Source organism: Zootoca vivipara, chromosome 1, assembly GCF_965207765.1.
Source record: "Zootoca vivipara chromosome 1, rZooViv2.hap1.1, whole genome shotgun sequence".
Lineage (NCBI taxonomy): Eukaryota > Metazoa > Chordata > Lepidosauria > Squamata > Lacertidae > Zootoca > Zootoca vivipara.
In genome coordinates, this window is record NC_142582.1 from 77,744,801 (window position 1) to 77,759,830 (window position 15,030).

The window sequence follows — 15,030 nt, forward strand, 5'->3', positions numbered from 1 at the left end:
TTCGCAACCAGGAGCAGCTACTTCCGGGGTAGCGGAGTTCGTAACCCAAAGCATTCGTAACTAGAGGTACCACTGTATAAGAAATGGGTGTCCTTGGGAACTCTGTGTGATAATTAGTGCGTATTTTAGCTATCATTAGACCCAGGTGGCGCTGTGGGTTAAACCACAGAGTCTAGGGCTTGCTGATCAGAAGGTCGATGGTTCGAATCCCTGCAACGGGGTGAGCTCCCATTGCTTGATCCCAACTCCTGCCCACCTAGCAGTTCGAAAGCACATCAAAGTGCAAGTAGATAAATAGGGACCGCTCCAGCGGGAAGGTAAACGGCGTTTCCGTGCGCTGCTCTGGTTTGACAGAAGCAGCTTTGTCATGCTGGCCACATGACCTGGAAGCTGTCTGCGGACAAACACCGGCTCCCTCGGCCTATAGAGCAAGATGAGCGCCGCAACCCCAGAGTCGGACACGACTGGACCTGATGGTCAGGGGCCCCTTTACCTTTACCTATAGGATAGATAGTGATTCTCCGCAGAGTAACGAATGTGCCTTTTGTTTTGTAGAGGTACACTTGTACTGTACCCATTGTGTGCTTACTGCACCATTTATTTTGTGTAAAAGAGAGAGGGGGGAAAGAAAGAGATTTTCAGATAGAAGTATATGAAAACAGACAGCCACTTTAATATTGCAAGAACAGCAACAGGTGCTACACATTGTCTAGGAGTTTATTGTTCTTCCCATCAGAGCACACATTCAGTTTGGCTACAGAATATTTGGGGGCTTCTGAGATTTCTAGAGAGGAGTGGCTGCTGTCTAAAGATCTGGAACTGGAAGGAAAAAAGCAATGCATAGGAGATATTTATTATTCCAACACATTTAAGATGCTACTGGTCCTTTTTCGATACAACCCTTTCAAAGACACACACAGCCAGAAAATAAAGTTGACTTGTTTGAAATCCATCTTATACAACTATAGATTTAATTGCTCCCCCTCCTTTTCAATGTTTTGACAGATTTGACCTCTCTGACAGAGATTCCTTTTTTGACAGCAAGACCAGAAGTACCATAGTAAGTACTACAATATAATACTTATCTTATAATACTTACATTATAAAAAATATCGTATTCCCAGTTTACAAACCAACTATGTCTACTTTGATAAAAGTCCAATAGGGCTTTAATTCAATAGAGCTTCCTCCCAGTTAGTTTCTTATTTATTTATTTTAATTTAACAAAAATTATATGCTACTTGATTGTAAGAAAGCCTGTAAGCAGTTTATAAAATGCCAAATCAAAATCCTTCTTAAAAACGGGTATTTAAAAACATTCAAATGCTAATAAAGATGCACAGTAGCTTAAAACAGTGCTTTCTTTCTTTTTTTCTTGCTAGTGAAGCTCACTTCCCCCTCTCACATGAGTCATCTCCATGTCACAGAAATGTCAGTGGCAGTGTTGTATGAATCTCAAGCCAGGTCATCCTGAATTGAATTCCTGTCCTCTGTATAGAATTACTATGAAATATAGGAAGAGAAAATAATGAGAACAAGTGCTCCTAAAACATTTCATAAATGTCCCCCCTACACACACACACACACAATGTAACATAGAATACCTGTGAGCTGCCTCTTGGGCATATTCACCACAAAGAGATTCCCCATCGCGAACACATGTTCCAGAGTGGCCCCAGACAACAGCTCTCTTTTTGAATTTGAAATAAAAAAAATTCAGTGAACACTGGGCAACCATGTGAACCACTGATCCATTAAAATCAACTGTGAGCCACTAATCCATTAAAATAGGAAGAAATCACCCATACCCAGGCCTAGTCATGCACTGCTGACAAATAAGGGCTGAGGATGAGCCTTTCTTTCCAGAACGTGTTTACTCTCATCAAGTGGAAAGACAACCCTAGAAAGAATCCGTGGGAAAGAGATAACATTTTCTGTGCTTCCTTTTGCATTTATCAATAAACAATACATAACTGTAACTGAAGCGTATAATTTTTATGTGCTTATGTAAAGACATTCTCTTCAACAGGGGACAGCAATTGGCCAGCCCTCCCCCTTTTTATTCACTTGTTTTCCTTCTTCCCTAAAGTTGTCATCCAGTGTTCATTTCTAAGCTCTCTTATAATATTAACTAAATAGGTCAATACTTAGTCACTCCCATCCCTAGCATTGTGTGACAGACAGTTCAGAAACATTCATTTAGTTTTCTCATTTAAAAGTCTTTTCTTCTCGGCTCCTCATCTGACAACTATGGGGAATATTTTCTTACCTCCAAGGACTTTTTGATTTTGCTGGGGTGACGGGTGATGTTCCATAGCAAACTTAAGCATGGAAGAAGGTTCCTTTGTTGTGTTCCCCATTTCTCAGAAACAAGAGAATGCTCCAATTTCCAGCTGCTCTTGTCTACTCTTTTTTTATCTCTCTTGTCTACTCTTGAGTGGACTATTAGCGTAGTGAAGAAGCTGTATGAGAGAGGAATAACTGTTCAGTGATTTATTTATTTATTTATTTATTTAAAAAAAAACCCTGCTGGTTTAAAGTCATGAGTTAAGGCCAACACATGTTGGCTCCACAAATCAAGGAAGCTGGAAGCTAAGGCTGATGCCTTAATAGACATGCCCCATGATCAGCAATGGATTTGGAGGTGGTCATGATCAGGAGAAAAGCTTTCATTCTTTGCTATGTTAAGATTTCCACCAGCAGGCATGTTGCAAGGCATTTAGAATTGCTTCAGACCAGGCATCCCCAAACTGCGGCCCTCCAAATGTTTTGGCCTACAACTCCCATGATCCCTAGCTAACAGGACCAGTGGACAGGAATGGTGGGAATTGTAGTCCAAAACATCTGGAGGGCCGAAGTCTGGGGATGCCTGCTTTAGAACCTGAGGTTCTTGATGGAGATAAAACATGCAGGATCAATAGTATATGAGACATCTTTGTTGGTCCCCATCACTGCATCCTTCCCATCTGGAATTGTGTCTTGCCCATGGGAGTTTCTCGTTTCCAGATGTGCCCATGTTATATTAGAATAGACATTGCACATAGCATCTGCAATATGGTTCCCTCCGCAGTCATTGTATTCCTGGCCAAAAATAAAAAATAAATAACTTCAAAAATTGATCTATGCATGCATCACCTTATCGTACCAGAAGTTGTCATAGACTTGAATGAAATAGGAAAACGGTTGCTCAGAAGTTCACCAAACCATTGAAGGATCACATGCCCCAGCAAGCCTGAATAAAATGCATCAGCCACTTTCAGAAAAACTGGAAAGAAATACATGTTTTAAAATTGGAGTAAAAAGTATCAATGTGCTTTTTCAGCACCTTTAAACTTGCTGTTGCTGTGGTAATTTTTAGTGGAACAGCTTGATCATGTACACCAAGTTTTCTGTTATTAGCTCAGTAAGTGTCATTTTTATAAACTGTAGAATTTATAATGGTGGGACTTTTTTTGTAAGCTAAAGGGGGCACTCCCATGCCCTTTAATGAGTCGCTGCTGAATAGCATCTAGTTTGTCGTTGGTCCTCTTGTCTTGTCAGATGTTATGGGATGAAAGGGTCTGTACAAAGGCTTTTTAAATACTTCCTCTATGGAGCCCTTCCATCTCCCTCCTTTCCTTAATCAGTCCTCAATAATCCAACACTCTCATATATCCTGCTCATAACTTCAACATTTTTTTCATATGCTGATGTCATCTTTCACTTCCTGTGGTGTGGTTCCTTCAGTCAATCCAGTACTGGTTCTTTTCTCCCATATAGACTTACCTAGCCTTTCTCATGCTCCCTTCTTTCCTTTCTGTTATTTGCAACGAGAAAAGTAAACTGTTAACAATGTTTATCTGTTGCCACTTTAATTGGGGTGTGGGTAATATATGCTACTCCTACTCAGACTAAAACCATTGCAATTAGTGACCCTCAATCAATTGGTTCCATTAATCTCCATGGGTCTACTCTGTGTAGGACTAGACTTGGATACAAGCCATTAGCCCTAATTTTGTTTTAAATAACTGAACAGAAGTTGCTAATATGTGGAGCATCTTTTAAGAACAATCCTCTGGTGAGATGCTTGTCAGAATTCATTAATTATGTATAATGTAAAACTATTTCTTTCTAGATTTTCCACCTTGCAAATATTGTATTTTGAAGGGCAGCATACAACTCCATTTAAAATTTAAGGCTTAGAACAAGCCTTAGAATAAATAAATGCAGAAACTACTTAAGATTGGAGTTGAAAACAAGTCTCTTGATTTTATACCAAACTTCAAATAAATATAAAAGACAAGATATGTATATACCTTACAATTAACACCATAAATAGCAAAATTCACTTACTTCTGTTTTCTCTATATCTGTATTTTAAAATGTTAACATTTATAAAATATAAATAACCCTTTTTTACTTTTCATTTTACAAAACTAAGTATCAATTCTGCCAGAAATACTATCCTTCAAGGTTTTTTTTTTTTTTGCAAAGGAAGAATAGTTAGTAAGTATAGTTCTTTATTGTTTGTTTCCATGGCGTGAGAATCCAGCTGCAATCCACTAATTATATGACTTCTATTTTTGACACACAAAAATCCATCTAAAATGCAAACATGGCCACAATGCTAAAACGGTACGCGTTTAAACAAAACAGTGCTTAGCAAAACAGAAAGAATGACTTCAGCATAATTCCAAATGTATACCTAGACTTGAAGGTAATAAGTAAGCCACTTTGGGGCTCATTAGAGTGGGGAAAGAGCCTATTGTTTTGGAATGTTTTAATTGGCTTGAACCTGCACCTTGGAAGTCAAGGAACCACAAACATGGATGAATCATGCAACTCAATTGGGCAGATGGCAGTTGCGAGCTAACCGTTGTTGTTGTTGTTGTTCAGGGAACTCCTGAATAATAGGGGTAATACGATAGAAATAATACAATACAGTATATGTATGGTAACTATCTGGCATACATGGCAATGACTACAGTTTATAGGGTGATGACCCAGAAGTGGATATTTCCAGGGATTTTTAACTCATAGAGCAGAATGTACACATATGAGAAGGTATGTCATCAACCTCAGAAGAAAAAGAGCAACGAAGAGTCAGTAATTGCATTCAAAGCAAGAGACATGGGGAGGTATTCACCTTCCATGCGCCATTAGTGCAAGGATCTCTGCTTGCATAGCAAGACTTCCCTCCCTCCCCCTCCTCTACTCCTACCCCTGCTTGCATCCTGTACCTTCAGCAAATGTGGTCCAGAGGGTTGGAAGATCCCCTAGAAAAGATTTGGGGCAGCCGGCAGGGAAAGGAGAAGGAATGTTCACCTTATCACAACGCTGAATTCTGCCCATACTGTACAAAGCTACTAATTCCTGTGTGCTGAATTAATTGCAAATTCTTAATATTTGATGATGGTGCTCAATAACTTAAACATGCCAGTGCTTAAATTTGATCTGTATGCAATCAAAATCTTACTGCTAATTTCCCAAGGGCTACAGGTGACCTGGTGTTTATAAAACCATTTTTTCCCCTTGTAGGTTTATGAAATATTGAAAAGAACTACATGCACCAAAGCCAAATATAGCATGGGTAAGAAAGTTTATTTAGCTTGCAGATCAGCATATTTTTCCAGATTCCAGAATATTTGAAACTTACGTTTGAAGAGTTTGCAAGTTTTTTTTATTGTCTTGTCTAATATAGTTCATGTAACCGAGAGTGATTTGCGGGATATTGTAATTTGGAGAGATTATGAACTGCTTAAACTGATTTTGTGGAGAGAGACTCAGCTGATACAATATATGTATATAATATATACATATATGGTAAACCAAAATACTGTATTGCATACACTCACATTGTTTATGCATCTCTCTGTTAATTCTGCCAGGTCTCAAAACAAGACATGTGCAGTACAGTCTTATGCATGTTTACTTGGAAGTAAGTCCTACTGTGTTTAATATGACTTACTCCCTAGTAAGTGTGTTTAGGCTTTTAGCCTTTGTGTGCATCTCTCACTGCTCTACTCTAATGAAAGCTAACCTTTTACATTTATTGTAATTTCTATTCTGGCAAGCCATTCACCCACAGGGTGTTAAAAACAAGTATGGGAAACTGGATTACTGCTATGCATGTGCAAATATTGGCACATAGACTGATTAAACAACTTTCAAATAATGGAAGGCTAAGCTTTGATTATTTATCAGTCCCTGGCTTAAACTGGGCCATTTGATCAACATTTCCCATAGCACTCTTATACATTTGTTTGTTTGTTAAGTATTTTATTTATTTTATAAAATAACTTATGCCCTGCCTTTGGGGGGGGGGGGCTTTTAAAAGGCCTCTCAAAGCAGCTTACAAATCAGTACAAATCAAATCAGAATGCAAGCTGAGTGGCTTCTGCTGTGCCTTTAAGACACTGTAATGTGAGGTTTTCTATGGTGGTTCTTCCTTCAGTGCTATGTTATTGAGAAATTTGTTGGAGGAAATATCTGTTTCCTGCTTGGCAGGGGGTTGGACTGGATGGCCCTTGTGGTCTCTTCCAATTCTATGATTCTTCCAACCCTATGATTCTATGATCTTACAGCCTGTATTGGAATATGCAGACATATGCCTGAGTCTTGGCACTGTGTTAGAGGAAACTGTAGAGTAATGCATTGGTGGCATGTGCCAAGCTGGCTTTGTTTCTCTATGGTCTGTACATGCTTTATATAATAACAGTAATCAATTGGCTGATTTTGTAACCAACCAGGAATATTCATGGAATCAACCCTTGCTTAAAAGCTTGTGTGTTGTTTTAATAATAATAATAATAATAATAATAATAATAATAATAATAATAATAATAAAATTTTATTTATACCCTGCCCTTCCCAGTTCAGAAACCAGGCTCAGGGCGGCTAACAACAAATTTAAAACAATTATGATACAACATAAAAACAGCATAAAATACAGCATAAAAGCATGAATAATAATAAAATTCAAAGTTCAAAAATCAATTTGAGGGAAAACCCATCCAATAAACATTAGATGGTCACCAGGGCTAGCTGGCTAAATTAGTCCTACTTGGCCCAGCGAGGAGGCCAGGGGAGAGATAGCTGTGGGGTCCCAGAGCGGGTAATCTTCATAAAAAGGGGAAGGGGAGGGAAGAGAAGGGGAATAAAAGATCAGGCTAAATTTAAATTGAAGGCCAGGAGGAATAGCTCTGTTTAATAGACCCTGCGGAAGGAGGTTAAATCCTGTAGGGCCCGAGTCTCAGGGGACAGAGCATTCCACCAGGTCGGAGCTATCACTGAAAAGGCCCTAGCCCTGGTGGAGGATAGTCTGACTTCCTTAGGGCCCGGGACCTCTAAACTATGGTTATTCATGGACCTTAAGGTCCTCTGCGAGGCATACCAGGAGAGGCGGTCCCGTAAATACGAGGGCCCTAAAGTAAGTGTGATTTTTCCTTTCAGGAGAAATCAGGTTTCAATAAATCATTTCCTTCACCTGTGTCTGATCATAGCATTTACAAATCATTTTGCCGTTGTGGTCACAAAGTGGCCTAACAATCATGACTACATTAACAGAGAAAGTGGTCTGATTAATTATATATTCCTTCCATCAGAAGTGGATGTGGGGGTGGGGAACACCAGTGTACATAGCTTGATTAAAAAATAATGGTTAGGCACTTTCTTCAAATGATGTAAAGTGATGTAATGCCGTCTGGGACTGCATTTTATATAATCCTAACAATATATCAAAGTGTGAAGTTGGTTAGCATCAACAGCCAATCTGAAATGAATTTCCAAAATGTCACTAACTCCAAAATCTGACAAGACACCTCCATATTTCTCAGTTTTCAGGTGACTGACACCCAGAGCACTTTTCAGCAGATTTCATCCTCAGAACCTTCAAAAGAGCCTCCCAATGAGGAAAGGCCATAGCCTAATAGTAGAACAGCAGCTTTGCATGCAGAAGATTCAATGTTGAGTCCCTGACATCTCCATTTAGGGCTGGGAGAGAATCCTGGAGAGCCACTGCCAGGCAGCATAGACAGTGGTAGATGTTGTTGACCAATGGTCTGATTCAGTATAAGGCAGCTTCCTATATTCCTATGTGATCCCCATTTGAATGGATTGACTAGCAGCATCAGTGTAGGGTGAGGGCTTGTCAAACCAGGAAGAATCACTTAAATGAAGTGATTGCGAGATGACCCTTGGCAATAGATTTTCCACTCTAATAAAACTAGCCTAAGTCTGCCACTTGAGTAGGTCATCCATTGACATTTTGTCAAATCTTTTGTCAAGGTGTGGGCTTGTTGTTCCCAACCCTTTAATGCTTAACAGAAACACTTACTGATTTGTTTCCTGTGGGCGCTGGGAGGGGCAGGGAGCCATTGTGCAAATAATTAATGATGCTAGACAAATGAGCAGTGTTGGCATTTTCTTCTTCAGAGCATGATCGAAGCTTCTGATGAACTGGGAGCTTTTAGTAACAACTGCACAGATGGTCTTTGGCATTTAATAGACTCAGCCCTTCATTTGCCATCTACATCCATAAACATAACAATGTGCCAGCAGTGCTAAGGCAATAAAACTTGATTATAATTTTTCTTATGGTCAGGTATTCACCTACACCTTCACTCTTTTAAGTACTCTAAACAAACAATAGCAAAAGACTTGCTTGGCCAAAGAAATTAATTTCGGTTGCGGTTTCACTGCTGATAAATTCATGTGCATGTGTAGGTTACTCTTTGTACAACAAATACAACAAATTCACCCTCTAGTGAATTCCATGCTTTAGTCTTCTAAGTAAATTGGTTCAGGGTATCCCAAGTTCCATGTTATTGAGCATGAATGCTCTAAATGGTTTGCAGAAGGTTTAAGCAGCAATGCAGATGCAACTGGAAATAGTGTTTGTTGCAAGAGGCAACAAATAACTTTTGTAGACTGTGGCATTAGTATTTCTTCTTGATGCAAAATATCCTATCAGTGAAATAACTCTGAGGTTAAAAAATGGGCTTAATGAACCTTTGGGGTGCGAAACTGAAAATATTTACCCTGGAATACACCAGACTATATGTTTTCGTATTCCTGTCCAATGCCTTGTTATCATGTCAATATCCACATTACTGTTTTCATATTGCTTTTTAATATTGCTTTTGCTGACTAGATCCAAGCCATTGTAGATAGGGTATCAGAATCAGCAGGCATATTTTCTGAGGTAACATGACCCTTTCAAAGTCTGTCAGGTATCCCGTATTTGGAAGCAGCTATATTAATGCCAGCAGCTGTAATGAAAAACACATCCAGAAATCAAATACTGCAGTCTCCAAGAGTCTGTAAGTAAGCAGTCGCTGGAATTCTGTGGCAAGCTAAAATTTCTAAGCACATTCTTCACCCATTGCAAAATCCCAGCTATACTTACAGGAGCGCCTGATATTTACTCTCTTATTCAACTTCAAATTTTAAAGATTATTCACCTGAAGAAATAATATAACATCCCTCTGAATCCCCATCGCACAAACATTGTAACTGCTCAATCATATAACTAATAGACAAATGTGTAAACAGGGCAAGGAGAGGGAAGAAAGAAGGAAACTACCCTTTTAAATAAAAGACGAAAATGTGGTAAATATGGTAAGTATAATACCAAGGTCTTTCCAAAGGCTTTCCAAACAGCTTCTCTAATCAAGCTTAAATCTGATTTTTAAAACTTTTCTGTGGATGTGTGTAAGAGAGTGGGAGGGGTGGCTATTATTGACCCCCCCCCCCCCGGTGGTCAATCCCAGCTGAACTCTCCTCTTTCTGATAACCTCGCCTTTTGCTACTTCCAAACCTATGGGCTTGCTTTTCAAATCCAACTTGAAGCTTCAGGTTGTGTAATTTATTGCAATGACTAAACTCTTGACTCCGCAGCGTATGACTTCCTCTGATTCTCCATGGCTTTCTGTTTCTTAAAACAAATCATGTTTAATAATCTATATACATTCAAAAAGCTGTGAAGGCAAATTAATGGGTGCAGATTCATTCTCTAACAAAATTACGGATGTTTTGAGAGAGAAATCTCCAGAACTGAAAAGTGGGTTTATGTGAGGGAATTCAGACTTGGAAGCATAAATAGATATCCTCTGTTGTTTTTCCAGGGATCACCAGTCTGCTTGCCAATGGCGTTTACAGTGCTGCATATCCCTTGCATGATGTAAGTGGTCTTGGAATATATTTTATGTTTCTAGAAGCTGATACCAAGAATCCTTAACATGTTAGGTATTAATGACACTATCCTAAGCATCTTCAGTCTTTCATGAGCCTAGTATCCTTCTGCTGTGCTTGCACATTAAATTTTAGCAATTTCTTCAGGCCAACTTTTTATGGGTGTTGTAACACAAATAATAATTTTCTTTAGTTGTATGTGAATCAGAGCTGTAAAAGTGACTCAGCAAATGACCTTCTCAGCAAATAACCATGCTTTTGACCTTCTTCTGCCAAGGACACTGGGATTGCTGATACATACTTATATCCGTGGCACCATGTAGCTAGTTTCCTGATCTAAATCTCCTTGACATACTCCTAATAAATGCAACACATGCTCTCAATGGGCAGTTTCTGTTGTAAAGGTGTATTGCTTATATATGGCTTGAAACACAGGTTACATATTAAATCACATTTACATGCATCCAGGGGTGGCCCACCCTGCTACTGCATCGTTATCAACTACCTACAGACTACAGATTGTATACTCATATTTCACAATATAATTAATTACTTTGGGTGCTTGAAGATGATGGTGGTAATAATAACAATAACCACCACAACATGTATTTATTATGTGTGAATGTGATGTGTTTACCCAGCAATATGTTTAAACAGTTTAAATATTAACACTAAAGTCGAAATAGTACATTCCCAAAGAGGACTGAGACCTGCTTCTCAATATACCTGGACCCCTACTTTAGGTTGTCCAGCTTTATATTAAAAAGGAATGCATTTCAAAGCATTGGGTATAAATATTTTATTATTATTAATGTGGAAAGCTGCCTCTGGTCCTATTCTTTCATTCCTTTCTGCACTTGAAAAAGAATCACCTTATATTACTACTGCCCCCCTTTTCCTGTACCAGTTCATCCTGTGACTGTTCTTTCGTGGCTTTTTCAAACCAAGCCAGAGAAACCTGTAGCAGCTTAAACACTGTGGAGTTACTGTAGGAGGAGGTCTCGTAAGCAGCAGCTTACTTTCATGCATGTGTCAAGTGACAATGTAGACACTCCTGTCTACAGAAACTAAGGCGGTGATCTCCAAGTGACTTTAAAATAGGGGTAGGCAACCTAAGGCCCAGGGGCCGGATGCGGCCCAATCTCCTTCTCAATCCGGCCCGCAGATGGTCCGGGAATCAGCGTGTTTTTACATGAGTAGAATGTGTCCTTTTATTTAAAATGCATCTCTGGGTTATTTGTGGGACATAGGAATTTGTTCATTTCCCCCCCAAAAAAATATAGTCCGGCCCCCCACATGGTCTGAGGGACAGTGGACTGGCCCACAGCTGGAAAAGGTTGCTGACCCCTGTTTTAAAAGATGATGGAATGAAATGCTCTTAACAGTGTGCATTCTTTAGTCTTCTTGTTCTTGTGAATCACTTCCAGCATGCAGTGGGAAAACTCAGGCTCAAACAATAGACATCCATTTTTGGATAGGGATAACCTGGCCACACATTGGTAACCTCAAGACAGGATACTTGCAGTGCTCTCTATGTGGGGCTGCCCTTCGGTCTGATCTAGAAATTTCAGCTAATGCAGAATGCTGTAGCTACACTGGTAATGGGAACAGATTACCGCCAACACATGACACCGCTGCACTGGCCTCCTGTTTGCTACTGGGCCAGGTTAGAGGATCTTGTACTAGAGTACAAATCCTTGAATACCTTAAGGACCACTTTACCCTGAGCACCCCAGATCTGTCACTGAGGTTGTGGTGGGTGTACTATTAGTGGTTCCCTGTGGGCTAGAAGCCAACAAGGGAACATGCCTTCAGTGTTGTGGGTTCACTTCTATGAAACCCCTCCCACAAGAAGTCAGACAGGCACCATCCCTCTTTAGTTTAGTTGCCTGGTCAATATTGTGTTCTTTCAGGAGCCCTTTGCACCCTGAATGCTTCTCAGATGTTTTACTTCTTTTTTTCCTTCTTTTTTGAGTTTGTAAATTTTGGAGGTTTTAAATTTTGGAGATTTGATTCGTGTTTTTAATTTTGCACATTTTATTGTAGTAAGCCACTTTGAGACCTACATGGTGAAAAGCGGGGTATACTTTTTAAAAATAGATGAATAAAAATGTTATTCCCCCTAGAGCAGCTGCCCAATCTGCAAAGGGAGGGCCTTAGCCCTTGCCAACCTGGTGTGCTCTAGATGTTTTGAACAGCTCCCTTCAGTCCCACCCTTAGCTGTGCTAGCTGGGGCTGATGGGAGTTTTCGCTGAAAAAAATGGATGACATGAGATTAGCAAAGACTTGTCTAGGACATGATTTGCTAATTCGGAAGTAGTGTGTTTCTCTGTCATAATTACTGTTCTGGTATGATACAAGAAGAAAAGAACACATGCCATATTTGATTTGTTGCATAATAACTCTTTTCTTTTTTTCTTTTTTAAAGGGGGATTATGAAGGTGAACATGTTGAGCACAATGACAGAAAAGTAAGTTGATACAAGAGGACTCACCTCTCAGAGTGTCAGCTTTATGGGTCACCTCTTGAAGTATGGATCATATGGATACATGTCAAGTTTCGGGCCCAGTCAACCCACCCAACTGATTGCTTGGGGTAGCAAATGAGAGAGAACAGTATTCTGGAATCACAGAGTCAGGGTGGGGATGTTGCAGCAGCAAAGACATGGTGGCAGATGGTTTCTGTGCATGTGTGAGACATCGCAGGCTTTTCTAAGCAGACTGTAGAGCTGCAATTTTTGTGCAGATTTTATTGCAAGCAAGTCTCGTTAAAATTTGTTTTAAGCAAGTTTTGTTAAAATTATTTCCCTCTTCATAGAACAACAGCCTTTCAAATGTAAAGAGAAATGAGTGAGATATCTGAATAAATATGATTAGGATATTAGGCTGAAAACAAGGTTCTGCGTTCCCATGAAACTCTGATTCTGATGCAGATTCCATTGCTGACCTGTCCCCCATTCCTGAGTAACCTTTCTGTTGGTGTTGGTTGTTTCCTCCGCTCTTGTTTGTTAGCCGAAAGGAAGCCAGGAAGCAATGTGTGCACTTTAATGAATCTGCACAGTCCCCCAATTGTAACTTTCAATAACTTTAGCAAGTACGTGTGTCTAATAATACCAGACATTATATGTTATTCAGGATTTGAGTGGCATGTGCTACCTTGAGTAATGTAAATAACATAGTTGTACCAGATTGCTAACAATCTATTTGAAAAGTGTGGTCTTTTGCTATTCAGGCATTGAACATGATGATGCTCAAAGGGTTGGGGTGAGAACAAATGACAAAATCTTACTCCATCTAATGTTGCAAAAATGCTTGAGCAAGCCCTGCCAATTGCCCCAAATATCATAGGAAATGTTACCCCTTTAAGGGCACATGCCATATAGTTTTCCAGTTGCAGTTGTAGAGTGGTTCTTGCTAATTTCAGAATTCCATTTAAGTTGGGGACATTTTCACATACTGCTGATTTCTCATTGCTAATTGCTGCGTTATTCATCTGAAAGCTAAATATAACTGAACTGCTGCTCCTTCAGACAGAGGAAGGTATTGTTGTGATTCCTCTGTTCCATTGACACTTTCTCTTCCCTGCATAAATAGCAGAGGGATTCTCATGAAGGAGATGCCATTATCTGAGCACGCCAGTTGTCACTTTGTGCTATCTGGACATTCAGTCAGAGAGAAGAATGTACTACCTGGCCAAGGATTTGATGCATGCCTCTTCCCAATGCCATCTTCACTTCTTTTTCCGGTAGGGCTTAGGCCTGGATCCTCTGGCCTATTTTCAGTGCCTGGGTTCATTGCCCACACATGAAACAAAACAGCAGCAAAGAGGGTTTCTCTTTGCTTACACAGAGTGAAGTATCCTTACCACTGAAGGTAGCTTCACATGCTCAATTTTATCCTCAGGTGTGGATCACCTGTGTGCCAAATATTCACACTTCTGGTTAAATATGAAGGTCACACATGTACAAAAATGTAGAATCTGTGCCTTTAAAATATTCAGAAACAGATGATCACCATCACCATATTCTCTCAAGTATTTAAAAGAGAAACATGCCAAATTTAACAGGCACATACTCTTCCTGCTTTAATGGCACTGGCCTCTCTGTGGAATGATGCTGTTGCTTTAGGCAGCTGATTCTGGGTGCCCTGAAAGGACAGCACATTTTTTTAGCTATTTCATTTATCATTGTTGTATTTTTACTTCCAAGTTTTTGTAGTCCTTGGTTTAATGTTATGTGTGAATGCAGCCAAAGAGGCTTGCCACGCAGCTGTTTAAGAGCACATAACATGAGAGGAATATGGTAGTCCTTTCCAAACGGCATGAGTGAACATGCAAAGCATTTTAGGAATCAAAACTTTGGCTAAATTTGGGTTATGGTTTATTTTTATTTTTAAATGCTGATGGATGATGGGTGATTTACATAACTGAACTTCAGATTAGATCATTCTGCTCAGAGGAAATCTCAGTCTTGCAAAGACCCCTGGTATCTTTGTTATTACTTGGCTCCAGTAAGGGTTCAAAGCCTCTTTTAAGCCGAAGGCCAGAACATACTGGCCTCCCCCAGTAATTGAAGAGCATCACAAAAGGGGGATCGTGTAGGGTGAGGGCTTCCCAACATTTTTAATCCATTTTGTGATTCCATAATAAATAATTGAGAGTCTAATTAGATGCAGCGTCAAGGCACACTTGCATCTGTTTATTAACGCTCTTTGCTGTTGTTGGCCCTTGTGATATTTTGCACATACCCCACAGTGGTGTAAATCCAGACGAACTCTGTGACCTTAAATATCAGTGTTGGTATTCACCCTTGGTCATAGCTGCCAAGTTATCCCTTTTTTTAAGGGATTTTCCCTTATGCTG

At 39.7% G+C, this 15,030-nt stretch overlaps 1 protein-coding gene across 5 annotated transcripts in view; it reads left to right on the plus strand.

The window, feature by feature from the left end:
• ANO1 (anoctamin 1) overlaps positions 1-15,030 on the plus strand; it is a 146,164-nt gene that overhangs the window by 81,141 nt on the left and 49,993 nt on the right. For 3 of the 5 annotated variants that reach the window (XM_088668442.1, XM_035117017.3, XM_035117065.3), the window contains exons 6-10: positions 1,006-1,060; positions 5,518-5,569; positions 9,532-9,597; positions 10,104-10,159; positions 12,599-12,640. In XM_088668442.1, the coding sequence (XP_088524568.1) occupies positions 1,006-1,060; positions 5,518-5,569; positions 9,532-9,597; positions 10,104-10,159; positions 12,599-12,640 (271 nt within the window). The remainder of the gene's footprint in view (positions 1-1,005; positions 1,061-5,517; positions 5,570-9,531; positions 9,598-10,103; positions 10,160-12,598; positions 12,641-15,030) is intronic. The other 2 variants (XM_035117055.3, XM_035117083.3) reach the window with 1 other exon arrangement.